Source organism: Epargyreus clarus, unplaced genomic scaffold (genome assembly GCF_041222505.1).
Source record: "Epargyreus clarus isolate Ecla_fem2 unplaced genomic scaffold, WU_Ecla_fem_2.2 ptg000024l, whole genome shotgun sequence".
Classification (NCBI taxonomy): domain Eukaryota; kingdom Metazoa; phylum Arthropoda; class Insecta; order Lepidoptera; family Hesperiidae; genus Epargyreus; species Epargyreus clarus.
This window is the reverse complement of record NW_027332231.1, coordinates 12312716-12328337: the sequence shown is the minus strand read 5'-3', so window position 1 is coordinate 12328337 and position 15622 is coordinate 12312716. Positions and strand designations below refer to the sequence as shown.

The 15622-nt window shown below is 31.9% G+C and overlaps 1 protein-coding gene across 1 annotated transcript; it reads right to left on the bottom strand.

Moving 5' to 3' along the window:
* Positions 1-258: 258 nt before the first annotated feature.
* On the bottom strand, positions 259-12294 carry LOC140752389 (cuticle protein 3-like). Its single transcript, XM_073086661.1, has 4 exons — positions 12151-12294; positions 9771-9965; positions 4769-4967; positions 259-973 (listed from the first exon to the last, which is right to left on the bottom strand). Exons 1-4 carry the CDS (start codon positions 12157-12159, stop codon positions 870-872), a joined length of 507 nt encoding a protein of 168 aa, XP_072942762.1. The 5' UTR covers positions 12160-12294; the 3' UTR covers positions 259-869.
* Between the last annotated feature and the right edge of the window lie 3328 nt (positions 12295-15622).

Sequence of the window (15622 nt, the reverse complement as noted above, 5' to 3'; positions counted from 1 at the left end):
AGATCAATGGTTGAGATAATATGAGTCCATTGTGTAAATAATATTTTGCAGTATATATTTTTTAGTTTTTTTCATATTATTCCTCAGCAATATTTATTACACTTTAATTTGACTTAATACCAATAAATTATTTACATTTCCATAATGTATTGTATTTATTACAAGATATATATTTTTTCAAAATCAAATACCATGATTGCAGTTCGTATATCATATATAGGGATGTTTATTAAATGGGGGTTTAAAAAAACATAAAAATACATATTAAATTTCTTTTATTCATAGAATAAATAATCGTAATGTTTCACGCCATCATTGCTAATCAGTGACTGTATCAGCGCTACAGAATACAAGACACACATTCATACTGTTCCAATTACTTGCTAACTGCTCGCTAACTTATGGGCCGTTTACATCAAGTGGTAAGTGGGTAAGTGGGTAAGTTGGTTTCAAGGAGTGGGTAAGCGGCGTATAAAAATATAAAAAGTAAGAAAGTTACAGCTACTTATAGCATTAGAGTTCTAATACTTCTAATAACGTTAATTTCTTTTTTGTCTTTTTAAATATCCTTTAAATTTTGAAAGATCATATTACAAATTAATCGAATAACATACAATAATTCAATTACATTTTCTTCTATATTGTTATAATTATGATCTTCCAAATTTTAATTGTAAAAGTGAAGTAATAAGTCTAGTCAGGACACGTTCAAACGAGGCACCAGTTTACTTTACGAGTATATAGAGTTGCGTTTACCACCTAACCGAAAGGATGGGACATACATAGAGAGGATTAAGTTTAAGTATGGGAGATATCTAGAGATGTTTTTACCACTCGTTTCTTATGTAACTTAGCTAATACTGGCTTATTTAGAACTTGTAGGGTCGTCGGAAGGCGCTCGCCTGCGCTTGCGCGTAGTTCTGCTGCACGAAACCGGTAGCAGCGCCACCGTATTTACCGGGGTTGTATTGACCTGGAATAGAGAACAGCATTTTTTGATTAAATGGTCATAGTTTTCAAAAATAATAATAGTTTATTCATTAATTTATTGATAATATTCTGAAATCGAAGTAGCAAACGAGATTACAGTCCTTCTGATGGTAAATATTGCCGCCCATAGACATTTATAATCAACCCCAGATTGGATTGTAGTCCTACTGAGGTCGGCTTCACGTGCGTTGCTGCTCTTAAGGACTAATTGCAAGTGCCTCATTTATTTGTCTCTCCTTTATCAGTGCCAAACCCTTCAAACGAGAACAGCAGTGCTAGACACTACTAAAAGCCAAAATTAGAAAGATTGTATGCCTTCGAAGTCGAATCACAATAACACGATGAACTGTACCACTTTGACAAGTAGAAAGATGTGGAGTCGAATCCCATAATAATCTTTTTACGACTAAACAAATAATACCCATAAAATGAAACACATAAATAAATAAAAAAAATCGATATACGAGTACTACTATGCCAATAAAATCACCAAGTTGTTTTTGTACTGTTTTCCTAGACAGCTCTACAAAATGTCTTTGGCATAAAACATAGAGTTTGTGAAAATTAACTTTCCGACTCTACTAATAAGAGATAGAATTCATGATTTAAGGGCATGGTTAATTTAAGACTGGTCCATAAGTGAAGCCTTATTCATGTTTTTCGAATTTGAAATTCTATGTCTATTGCTCTAGAGTTTATTTAACAAATGGCATGGTATGGTAGAGTATGGTAATAAGGGTCATATGGAAACAGGGGTCAGTGCAATATGTAAGGGCTTGGTGTTTGACAAATTATAGGGCATCTATGGAATAGAATACGTCTGTATATATTTTAGCAATAGCTGTATTACTTTGTCCTGATAATAAAATCGGCACGATTTGTTTTTATAAGATTAAAGTCGCTTTGAAGGTTTTTTTTATAATATAGGAGTAGCAGATGAGCATGCTGTCCACCTGATGGTAAGTGGCTATTGCCAGGCGATCTGATAAAGATTGCCTCATGTATAAGTCTGCCAGCATCCATACCCTTCCACCAAAAAAACTACTTTATCTTCTATCAAAGACTGCACAACAAAATAAATCTGGCGGTGGTATTATTTACCTGTATTATGATATTTTATTTATTTATTTGTTGCTTGTCCGAATATATTTCGGTACAGTAGCACCACTGAGCTATAAGAGCCCATAGTGACATTAATAGTTCATAACTTTTATGTAACTAAACACCTCGTTAAGTTACAAGTAACGATGCAACTTAGTTGCAATATCGGATATACTAGTATAATGTTACACTAACTATCAAGTTTCTGTGATTTATTGATTAGTTTCTATTTTTAGTTACTATTCAAATAGAAAAGTGATAGATAATATATTATGCACTCATAATCTTACTTTTCCTGTGTTATATGGTGGTGGGACAAATGGAGTTCAGTACAATACAATGGAGTTCAGTAAAAAAATAAAAAAAATAGATGTCTGCCCGGGTATCGAACTTGAAACACTACGTATCAAAGCAGCAATAAAACTACAGTGCTACATGCAATGAAATATTTGCATATTGTTTAGATGTCTTCCTGGCCAGAGTTCGAACTTGATACCATGCGTACCAGACTAATATAGACACTATATGGGTCTCAGTTACAAATATAGAAAGTTTATTACTTCCATAATATTTACTTTCTTCCTATGTTTTATTAAATTGACAACTGGTACTATAAAAATATATTCTAATATTTTTTTACAAATTATTAATTTCATTTCAATCTCCGAAAATCTACATGCTTCGTAAATTTCCATAACCCTCAGTTACGGTCACATAAAGATGTCAATAGTTCCACAAGCATGTGATAAATCAGCCGCCCACAGATCCAGAACTCTACATGTCTCTACATATGGTAGAGGTGTTGCATATTCCCATTACATTATGTAACGCGAGAGCATAACATTTAATATGCTTTTTGTTAAGTTCATATTAGCATATAGTAGAGTTTAACGGTTTTAGTTGTAAATGTTGAATAGTTAATTTGACAAAATGTGTTATTATCTTTTGTTTTTGCTCTATGTCGCTACTATTGCCACGCCTTTCTCTACCTTATAATAACAGCATGAAACTCTACTATGTTATTTTTTGACGGATGTGGTAAGTGAGAAAAGACATACCAAGATAGACCTCAGATAGCAACGCATCCGTGGCAGATCTCAAATAGGACTCCTAGCCTATCTGGGATTGATTATAGATACTGGGTATTAGTTGCCACTCTTAAATAGATGGCGTATTTTAAATTTGTTGGAAATTGCAAATTCTTACTCTCCGTAACCATCATCCATTGACCACCATATCATTGACTCTATCGTAACCATCAGTAAATTCAATTGTGAGCTTCGTCAAGCCCACGCAAGATGACAGATTTTAATCTTAAGTGAAGCGCAAAGACATAATTCAGTTTGAAGATATGTTTATGTGGGTGGGCCTTGAACGCTTAAGATATACATATTTCTAATATATATTTCTTGTGTTTGTCCATCTGTTAGAATATTGCGTAAATTTACATAAATTAATAAAATTAATTATCTGTCTGTTAAAAGAAATAAATTTTCTAGGTTTATGTCAATGGATTAAGCGACTGAAGTTGTTTTGACGAAACTTTTACTCAATGAGAGTGCACTTTACAGAGAGGATATGATTGGTTATTATTCTATTAAAAATGTCTAGAAATCACTAATAGGTTTTATTGGATTTAAAACCTTGAGATTTAAATACTTAAAATAATATCATTACAGGAAGGTTTCACTTTAATATTTTTTATTTGTTATAAAAAAAATATTAATGATAATATTTGTAAAATTACTGAGCGGCTGATAGAGTTTTGAAACATTTATTATCTATGCACATTTGTAAATAGGAGGCCAAACATATTTATTTAAAATAAAAAATGAAACAATTTGAATCCCTTGGGACATCCATTCGTTTCACACGCATATAGGCGGACAGAGACAGAGCTATATGATTAAATTCGTTCAAGACGTTACCCCGTTCGTGTGGAGCAAGACCTTGGGTCAAAATGACCCATCAAATTGAGCCTAATGTAAACGAATTCACATTGAAACAATGCAAAGGCCGAGAGAAAGATAATGGCTGCAATCTTGTGTTTACGTGTTTTGTTTAAACTGTTTGGTAACCAGCATGTTTGTTATCCCAGTGTTGGACAAAAACTAATGGTTCCTACATATAAGTATATATTAAAATTCCCTATATGTATAGATATGACCTGTTTTGAAAATCACTGTCCCAATATTGAGCAAAAATAACGCTTTCTGCGCATAAGCCATATAAGGATTCTCTATCTATAGATATGGTCCGTGTATAGACAGTTGCTTCCCACTGTTGGGTAAAAATAACGCTTTCTATAATCCTGAATTCATTACTAAGATGTATGCCTGGTTTAGGATTAAGGAACTTAGAACCCTTTATGTTTCAGTAGGTTTCAAAAGGTTTCAAGAGGTCTATCCATCTTAAAAGTCTGCTTGGCTGGGAATTCAACCTGGAGCCTTATGTGTATCAGTCGAACAAAATTAATTACCGAAAGGTTTGACTGAGTGAAGATCGAACCTGGAACCCTTTTCGTAGCAGTTTAATCACTCCACTGCTCTGATAGGTAGTTTATTGCCAGCTTGAACATGATGATGAAACTTTGTAACCCACAAAGTCATTATTTATTTTTACCATTTTTAGTTCAAAAATGTTTAATCACCCAAAAACTAAACTTAGTCCAACTCACCATCATCAATGATACCGGCGGCCTCATCAGCAGCGTTCTGCTCCAAGGCCTTCAGGATGGCCTCGGGGGTGGGGGGAGCGGTGGGGAGGTGAGCGCCCTGGGGCTGGAAACCACCCTGACCGGCGGCGTAGCTGATGGCGTATACCTGGCCGTCGTCACCGGTGTACTGGAAGCCACCCTGGGCTTCGATGCCGTCAGCCTGAAATTGAGTGAGTAAAGCAGTTAGAAAACATAATTAGTTAGTTACTGTCCTATAGTTGGACATAGTGGCCTCTCGTATAAAAAGGGTTAATTAGGAAATTTAAGAAAATTAAAAAGGAATAATGCACTTTAAGGAATGGCGAATATTATCCTGTCATACCAAGTGTCCGGGAATCAAATCTTAGGCAAGGCCTTTTGATTTTTCAAAGTATTAGAATTAATTTGTCACATACTATAACGTTGAAGGATAACATCGTGAGGAAACCTATCCTATGAAATCCTATGAAACTTGTTAATGCAAAAGAAGTGAAGTCTACGAATGTACACATCATGCCCATTGTGGTTAAATATGACTTAGTCCTCATCATTTTAGAGGAGACACGTGCCCGTGTGTTATCATCAAATAAATTAAAGTTAAATCGTTGGTCTGTGCAATAAAATAATATAATAATGCCATATCCTCATAACAGGTCATCAAAGGTCTTTTATCGGAATTAGAAAGGTTTAAGGTACGGCCAAGCCACGTTAGTATACAGCAAAATGTCCTCATAAGTCTCCTCAACGATAAAGGAAGAGACTACATCTAATATACACTAAACATTCGTAACTTGAATCAGAGACGTGTCTTGAATTGAAACACCATATAAAAGTTGTATTTTAGTGACTAATTCCACTCATAGTAAATGTAACATTTTTTTAAAAAAGCTTAAAGCTTAATAATAACACTGCACATTACACAATCAATAGTATCTTACGTAAATGTATTTTTATGAAAATCGTAATAATAGCCCACCCTGTCTCTACAAATTATAACTAGTTTTCATATATAACTTCATTTTTATATATTTATTTACGATAGTTTACAATTGTGAAAATAGACAAATTCGATTCGAAATTTGTGTAACCTAAAAGCCTGACAGCCTATTTTCCTCGGTCACCGGATGTACCAACGCTAATGACACGAAGCCTTATGAAATGCTACAACGCATTTCGACAGCGCAATTCATTCATACTACAATACAATTTACTATGACACGTAGTTAGTCAATTTTGAACCTTATTACATAAGAGCAAAGCCTACGTGACGTGCCATCGTCAAATGATTACCATTCACCAACTCAAGTTCAATTTAAACAATGCAAGCTCTCCAGTGAATATGATTTTGTAACTAACTACTCGTATATGTATATGTCAGTTTAAAGGTGTCAATTTTCCTTATAATAGTTGCTGAAAGTTATAAATGGCTTGATGGAACCTGAAGGGTAGAAAAACTTCCGCTGACGAGCTCACCCACCACTAATATTTCAAAAAATCTAGATTGCGATCGAATACTACATCATACGATCCATGTGACCCTATTAAGATCTGTCACAAAACTTAGAACGATGCAGACCGTGTCAATGAGTCGAAAAAAAAACAATATCTAACTGTAAATACTATCTCAAACTAATGAAAGTGAAATATAAAATATTTATGTTGATTAAGAATATTCAATTCTATGTTTGAATACATGAAGCAATAAATTTTATTCGAATTAACTTAAATCTTAAGTGCTAAACTGACAAATGACATTTATATATTAATTACTTTACAAGTTTTACGATAAGCTTTCATAACTCATCGCAGAATAATTACAATTTACGTGGCATTAGCGATTAAAATCGTAATTGATTCCACTCTGAAGATGACCTCTTTACCTCGAGACAAAGGTCAATTATTATTAAAGGCTTGTCTGTAATAAATCGTAAAGGAGTCAATTAAGTCGCATAAGATTGTATAACAGGTTTAGGCGACTTCTTTGCATGTAGTTATTCATGATTCGCCTCCGGTGGCGCGAATGCCACACCTATTTCTTGTCTTATAATACACGTAATTATTGCTATGTAATTTGTACCTGTTATATTTATATACTTAGCTTAATACATTTATAGATGTCTGATATAGAATATTTAAATATCGTTGAGCATTAGAAATGGCGAGTCTCCAAAAATATATATTTTCATGAAATTAAACTACTAGCAACTATGTATGCAGCACACCTGATGTTAAGTAACCGCTGCTGCCCATGGACACCCGCTATCACTCCCTAATAGGATTAAAGTTAACCTTAATATAGGACAAAGGTGCATTACTACGCTTGAGGACTAAATTAAAATGCCTCGCACCTACCTTGTCTACCCGCACCATTCTGACTAGAAAATAATAGTGCCTAATACCCAGTTATAAGACAGCAATGGGTGTGGTATAATACCTTTGGCGTTGAAACACTAAGTACGCTTTATGTATCTCTTTAGGCATAAATATAGCTATAGGGATTGCCTCAACGAAGACATAAATAACACTAAACGACCACGCTAATAACATTCTCATAATTTAGGTACGTAAAGCATTAATAAGTTAATTATTCGATAAGGCATATCCAACAATAAAAGTCATCACGATTGCCCATCCTTACGACAGATTCTCACGGCGAATATTGGAACTAAGCAGCTTGGGCAACATAAATAAGGCTGTCACACCTGCTGATTCTCCATAAATCTCTAAGTTAACCTTACATAATAGCGCTGACCTTTCTATGTGGGTCGATTGGACAGTGCCCTTTGATTAGCTTGGGATCGACCCGGTCTAAACAGAATGCACTTATAAAGTGCGGTATGTGACACTTGACACTTATTTCAATATTGTTTGCACTTATTAGAATATTAGCGACATATTAAATATTTTAATAACACTTTCATAAATTATGGTTTTGTAAATAATACCTCATACATCAGGGTTATACTATTCCTATTAAGGAAATATAGCAGGTTTCCATGGGCATTGCTTATTTTACATCAGATATGCTGTATGCATAGTTGCTGGTAGTTTAATTTTATATTTTTTTACACTCTGTGAATCATTTTAATGCTCTACGATATTTAAATATTACGTTTTATGGCTATTTCAGAATGTCGTATTAGGTGTTTTATGACACTTTACACTGAGTCACTTATTTCAATATTAGTCAAATATTCAACTTGCACTTCTTACGAATTTAATATAGTCTCTTTTGTATTTTGTTTTTTTTTTCTTAATTTGTATAAATTATCCTTTTGTGAGTTATATATTTTTACTTTATTAAACTAATGGTATTTTAATAACAATGCACAGTAATTTTTATTAACAATTATGCTAAGTACATGAATTATTGAAGTTTGAAACTTGAGCTCCGACGGCTTATATTTGCAATAATGATGAAGATCATACTCCATACTTGAATTAGAAATCAAACAAAATATCTTCTACGAATACACAACCATACAATAGTACATGAATAAATTCAAAGCACAAATTGATTCAGACGTACGAACCGCAAGTGGCAGTTACATTTGTTACTGTAATGTAATCATTGCATGTGTAATCATGTAATGTCTTGATATTTCGCAGATGTCAGCGTCTCGTGGGCGCGGCGTTACACAAACTGTATTTGAACTTTAACTCACATTACTACTACGAAACTGAAGTTATCTGTGCCCTTACCATGAGTTTTTACGTTTTAACAAATATGACTGTTTTGGTATTTGTTTACGTATTTGCCCATACAAATTCCAATCAGCGCCCCTAGCGGATTGTAACAGAACTATAGTGTCAGTAACGTAACATTAAATGTCTAAATTGACAAAATGGCGCTTTATGTTTTGTCCCTTTTTTTGCGAACATGTGAGGTAGACAAAAAGACTTGAGCACTTATTAATTGTCACGTTTACTCAGTCTACTGAAGCAAACGGAACAGAATAATACATTGTGTAAACGTAACGTAAAATTGTAGGATGTCTTGAAAACTCATGGTAAGGGTACAGTAATTTCATTACCATTTATTTACTATTATAAGGCAATCATAAATTAACACATCACGCATGTTATTCGATTTTATTACGCGTTAACTTTATTATAATACGTTTTAAACATTTATAAATTAGTGTCAAATGTATTGATAATTATTTATTTTAAACTAGCCATTATGTAATTCGTTAATCATTTTAATAACATTTGAGTGTTTCTATAAAATTATAATTATGTATATTTGTCATCTTTTATATTGTATTTTTTTCACATCACTATTTTATGTTATTGTAATTAATGGGTAAAGTTTGGCGCATATATTATACGTAATCTTAATCGATGTGGTATTACAAAAAGTTTATTACATACCTAAACGTATTGGGTAATCATTACATAATGATAATAATCATGTAATATAATACACAAGCGTAATGTCTTGTGTATAAAAAATATGTAATGATTAATTACACGATTAATTACATCTTTTATTGTATATTAAGTTCTTCTTTTAATGTGTCAAAAGTATAAATTTACATTGATGGTGAATTAAATTTACAAATTACGCTTTATGATTACGATTTAATGTTGACGAATATTCTTTGTTACGACAATTAACGGGTCTTAACGAAAATATTTTTCATGTAAAATTATTCCTTATTAAATATTTTATTTCGAGCATGTTCTCACTGCAAATTGAATTGTTATTTACGGATGTTTTTTCTTTGATGTATTTTGGATTGAAAGGTAATTTACACATATATTACTCTTTGTTAGCTTTGTTCAATGAGGTCTATGATCATTCCTTATTATGCTTTTTTGAAATTTTATTCTAAATGTATTATTTACACAGACCTAAAATAGAAATCTAATGTGAAAATTTAGGTATCTATCTGTTCGAGGATAGATTCCGATTTTTTTGCTTCATAATAGTATGATGACCGCGCGACGTCCTCCAAATAGTTTTCGTATCTAAGCTTACCTCATGGCCCTGCTCCTCAGCCTTGATACCGTTCTCGGTCTCGTAGTTGTATCTGAAGGAGTCTTCCTTGACGTCAGAGTCCAGAGCGAGGATTCTCGCGTTCTTCTCGAAAGAGGCTTGTGCGCGGTTCGACTGCTCGGGGTAGGCGGGGGCGAAGGCCGCGGCGGCGAAGCCGAAGAGGGCGGTGATGAGTAACTAAAGAGGAAGTTGGGTTAGATCGGTATGTAAGAGTTAAGAAGATTTTTTTAATATTATTAATACTGAAGATTAGATGAGATAAATAAAATAAAAACGGTTTTTTTTGTATTTAACAATTTGAGATGGTTAAATTCTAAGAAAATATCATTTAATCATTTAGTTATTTTGTTATAATAATATGTCAAACATAATAAGATACATACTTTTGACATTTTTTAATATATTTATCTACTTTTACTTCTTTTATACAAATTAAGTTTATTAAGCTGTTCTGGGGTTTTTATCCCGTCGAATGATCTATGCAAAATCCAAAATAATTGAACTGGAATTGGATATAATCAAGGATTCAGTAATTTTAGATCGTATATCTAACGTTAATTGTTTTATAATTCACTTAATTACAAAGATATATTTATGTAAAACGTAAATTTATTTATTTGATATTATACATACATTAGATAAATTGCTTTATGAAAGAACACCACAGTAATAAATATTTTAACAAAACATTAGCATACTAATAGGATTTAAATTTACAAATACGTTTAACCGATTCCACAATCATTTCCAAATATTTCTCGCAAATCAAAACACAGATTTCAAAGTTCCTTGCAATTATCTTTCAAATAAATCATCTGTGCAATTCTTTTGCGGCAACAGTCATTGTTTTCTCATTATCGTTGGAACAATGAACCATAAGGATACGCGCCATTCGCTTGAAATTTTACAGAACTGTCGTTTTTACACACAAGTGCGTAAGTGTCAAATTCCTGTGTTGTAAATTTACAATTTCAAATCTACGATCGAGTCACAAATTCTCAAATATTAAGTAACGTCACCGCCTACTGGCGTGTATTGTTAGATTATGTAAATGTCGGCTTATTGCACGCACTGTAATTAAGAGCCAATGTTAAGTACGGATTACCGTACTTATGTACTGATGTCGTGTTATGTAAATTGCATCTTTAAGAGTTCTTTTATCTGTATATCAGTAGAATATCAATGTCAGTTGGCAACTTTGTTAACCTATCAGCACATATTTGAAATCTATTAAATTTTGGAGCCTTTATGTTTCATATTACATTTTACATTTACATAATATTACATTTTACATTAAAATAATCCCCAAAAACATCGCTGAATCTTATGTAACTGTATTAAAAAAATATAAAATTCCCAGATTATTTTATTTAGGATTAATCTGCAATTTATAGTTCGATTTACAGATTACAATTAAATCGTATTAAAAAGAAGCAATTAAAAGATGTTAAAATTTATTTACGTCCCAATTAAATTAGCGGGCGTATTGTGTTACCTCAATATACGGCGACAAACAACCATTTTGAATATAAATTCTCATTAGCACTATTATTAATAGTAAAAGTACAATCTAATATTTTTCAAAAGCAGTTAACTGACAGCGAATCAAGTTAATCCAAGCAATTACTAGTTACGTAAACGTTCATCCATGCAAAATCGATATGACTAACGAGATGTACACACATGTACTAATGTTAGTTATGAGTTTTAGGCGTTTCAAAATATTTTAAATGTCGTTGTGTTACTAAAGAACGATTTTTATGTATTTGTAACTACAAATAACTACTTTACTACTTTTGCAACTAAATAAAGTAACAAGTTTTGCACATTTTAATTAATATTTCGATGAAAATTATGGGTTATTAAAATGTTATTAATACGTTACTTTGTGCCAAAAATATTAGTAATTTTAAAAGTTACATTACTGTGTATATTTTATTAAACGACACAAAAATTAATAAAGTTTATTGTATGTATTATTTTTTATTTGTAAATTTTTCGTAGTTATTATTTAATTTGCATTTTTTTGATTAAAAGTATTTTAATTATGATTTTGTATTTTAATTAAATTTAATAAAATTCTAAGCTTGATAAAATATAAAAAAAAATTATTAAATATTAGCAAGACATAAATTTAAAACAAATTAAAAAAAATAGTTTAAAAATCTTTACAAATTGGGAAATGATAAATTAATACTTAACTATTATTTTAATACGTTGAAATTAAAATTAAATACAAAAAAAAAATTAAATAAATAATATATAGAAACCGATATAAAACTAGTATGAAACTGATATGAAATATCGTTATGGCTGCTATGTATATTAATATATGATATGATATGTGATATAACCGACTCACCAGTTGCATGTTTGCTGGGTCGAAGTTGACTGTACGAATGATGCATCTTAGAAACCTCCCTCCTATATATACGTGCCTGCACGATTTCAAAATTCATTCTAGATTATAATGCAACCACTTTTCCCAATAAATAACTGAACTTTAGGCGTTTTTTTGCGTAATAATTTAGCTAATGATTCGATCATTAATGAGGGATCAACAGGAAATGTGTTATTAAAATTGTGATTGGTTTTGTGGATTTGTAAGGACGCGTAATTTGGTTTTCCGTGACATATGAATTAAGGTAGAATCGGAAAGGAGTTATACTTTACATAGGTAGATATTTTGTAAAATATTATTTTTGGATTTTTTGTGCTTGAGTTACATTTGAGGCGTGACTTTCATATTCTATTAATAAATCCTAATATATGTAATTTCATTAGTGAAGTCTTACTGTAAGTCTGTGCAATATGTAAAGGAATAATTTATTTTCACTTATATTTGCATATAAAATATGTGACCTTGAAATATGCAATCAACATTCATCAGTAGGTATATAATATGAAGATAGTTATTTTTCATATCTTGCCCTTTTAGCAGTTCCTTATTTTTAAACTCAATAATCTTTTAGTAATTTTTCGTTTTACTAATTTATTTTTAAATGTCTGTTTAACAGTGCCAATACCGTATTTGCTAATGTGTTTTTGACCATTTTCTTGTCCTTGTAACAAATTATAAGTTGAGTTACATTGGATTTAATTTTTTAAACGATATGAATTAAATTATTCGTAGATTTTATATTTTTACCAATATGTCTGAGTCTTTTTTTTTCATCGATGTCATTTCTCATAAACAATACGAAATTAGCTGATTATAATACATTTTTAATAAAAATCATTTAAAAATTCTAACATGGCTCACAATAAATTTACACATCTTTTTTTTTTTTAACAGAACCTTTTTTATCTTTATAGTTATCTTATAATGCATTGCTTCACTCAACAAATAGTTAGAAGAAGATCAAATTTCGCAACCTGCACGAATATATCGCAACCGGTGTTGACCAGTGTAGCATAGGATTGAACCCGTGACCTTCGAGGGCGTAGCTCATGTTACAGCTACCTGATCGCTGCGCACCTGATTCGATATCAGGGATATGTTGGCTAAGAATTTTTATGTTTATGTTAAAGAATGTAGTGAGATGTGGACTAAATATGTAGTACAAGCCTAAGTGGTCACTTTTTTATAATAATATAATATAGCAGACGAGCAAACAGTCGACCTTATGGTAAGTGGCTACGGTCGCTCATGGACATCTGTAACCCCAACCCTGGGTAGGACTCTAATCTTAAAATTCTATCTAAGCTGTAATGCCTCGAATAAATATGTCTCGTCGAATTTAGAGTTCTTTACACTGTTACCTTTGAATCTCTGTAATCAATTTTAAATACAATCCTACCAATTCCTACCTAAGAACTAACTTGGAACCTTATCGGTTTGCCTTATGTAAGTATCTTTCTTTCTTGTCCCTTTAATCAAAATATATCTGAGATTCGCAGCACTAATAACATTTAATAAAATTTTAATCAAATAATTAAAAAATAATAATAAATAATTACAAATAAATAGTGTAACTCGACTCTACATTTTTGATGTAGCACCCGTTGAAATCTTTTGTATGGATAAAATATTTTTCGTAGAGGATTCTACTCAATCATCATAATCAAATCTTTTATGACATTTTTTTGGCATTTTTTAGAGCTTATTATTACAACTACACTGAGAACTAACGAGAAAGTATGCTTGCTTTATCCTTCAAACCAGAACACAGCAGACTTTACACTGACATTAAGAATGCGGTCGAACCCTTTGTGTGTGGTGGACTACATGCTCGTCTGCTACTCCTATGTTATAAAAAATAACAGGTTGTTTCAATGTCGCCGCCACTTCGTAACATAAAGAGTTCTACTTTTACATAGTAATTAACAAGAATTTTGAGATCTTCAATTCAGTTTTGTATGTAATTTTGAACAGAACTAGACAACGTCTTTTTGTGGGAACTTTGTTAGGTAAGTTAGTGAAGTGGGTAAGTGAGAGGCTTAATTAGTAATTAAATTAAGTTACTATTACTATTACAGGGGTATTACTATTCCGGGTCGGATGTTTCACTAAAGATACTGACAATGGACCTATTTTAGACATAATTCAGCCACTCACAAAAACGAAACGCAAGAATTAGCAGATTATATGTAACTTTATACATACTCGTAACATATCAGTCAAGAATATTATTGTTTAACTATATTTTTGTCCGACTACTGGGCAAGGGTCAGAGTAAGAAGATTTTAGGTCATATTCCACTATACCCTTGCGCTAAATACAGATCAGAAGACTTGTCTCAACTATGAGACTATTTAAAACTCTTTTGCAAGGTTCTTTACGATGATTTCCTTCAAAATTTTAGCAACTAATAAATAATTCATATACAGTGCGCACATAACTAAAAATTATCTATGTTTATGACTCTAACCCTCGATTGAGAGACCAAGTGGTTAATGCTATGTCCATACCTATTATACGACGAGCATATTCAAAAAAAAAATCTAAAAGAAAAGACTTTTCATAAACACGATATAATTCCGTACATGTAAATTTGAACATGAATTGTCTGGGTAAACATTCAATCTCTAATAATCGTAAAATAAACCATTCTGTAAATATTTCTCCATTAAAAATAATTGTAGAATGAAATTGAAGGTGCATGAATGGAATTGCCGTAGCGACTGTACACACATGTGATAAAGATTGAAATATTGGTTTATGTTTGTGTTTGTGAGTGCGTAATATAAAATGAAAATATCGTTTCTAAAATAAATAAAAATGTAATTTTTTTCAAGTGACTCTTAAGATCTTGTCATGCATGTTATGTTCTAAGCACCTTATCTAGGTCCCACTGCTGGACACGGATCTCTATAGCTGAGGAAAACCTGGAATATACTATTAATTACATATATGAAGCAAATGAATTATATGAAGCAAATGACTATATGAAAAAAATGAATCCCATATCGACAAAAATATGCTAGGTATTGAAACCCCCTCTTTCGAACTCGGAAGACACAACCACCATACCTAAATATAGCAGTAGATTTATGCGCCACTGTAAGTATACAGAAACCCGAAGAAGAAGAATTTAACGAAGATAATAGACACTTATACAAGTTATAACTTATGAAGTACATCTATAATGTACACCAGTATTCCAGTACTTTAAAGCCATTTGAAGTTGATTACCAGTCTTAGATGCTTGTAGACGATACAAGCAGATGAACTTCACGCAGAACAGCTTAATTTCGCAAAGACATAAACGCTTGCTTCAGATCAGTATGCTTGAAGTTTATTTCTGAAAAACGAAGATGAACCTGCGAGCTAAACCTAGTGCATCAAAATAAAATTAAGTTAGCCCATCGACCTTCAAGCAAAACAAAGACTA

Excerpts from the sequence above, each read along its gene's own strand:
- LOC140752389 (XM_073086661.1), bottom strand. Across the intron at positions 4,968-9,770 it reads CTGAGGAGCAGGGCCATGAG|GCTGACGGCATCGAAGCCCA; the intron begins GTAAGCTTAGAT and ends ACTCAATTTCAG. Across the intron at positions 974-4,768 it reads CGCCGGTATCATTGATGATG|GTCAATACAACCCCGGTAAA; the intron begins GTGAGTTGGACT and ends TCTCTATTCCAG.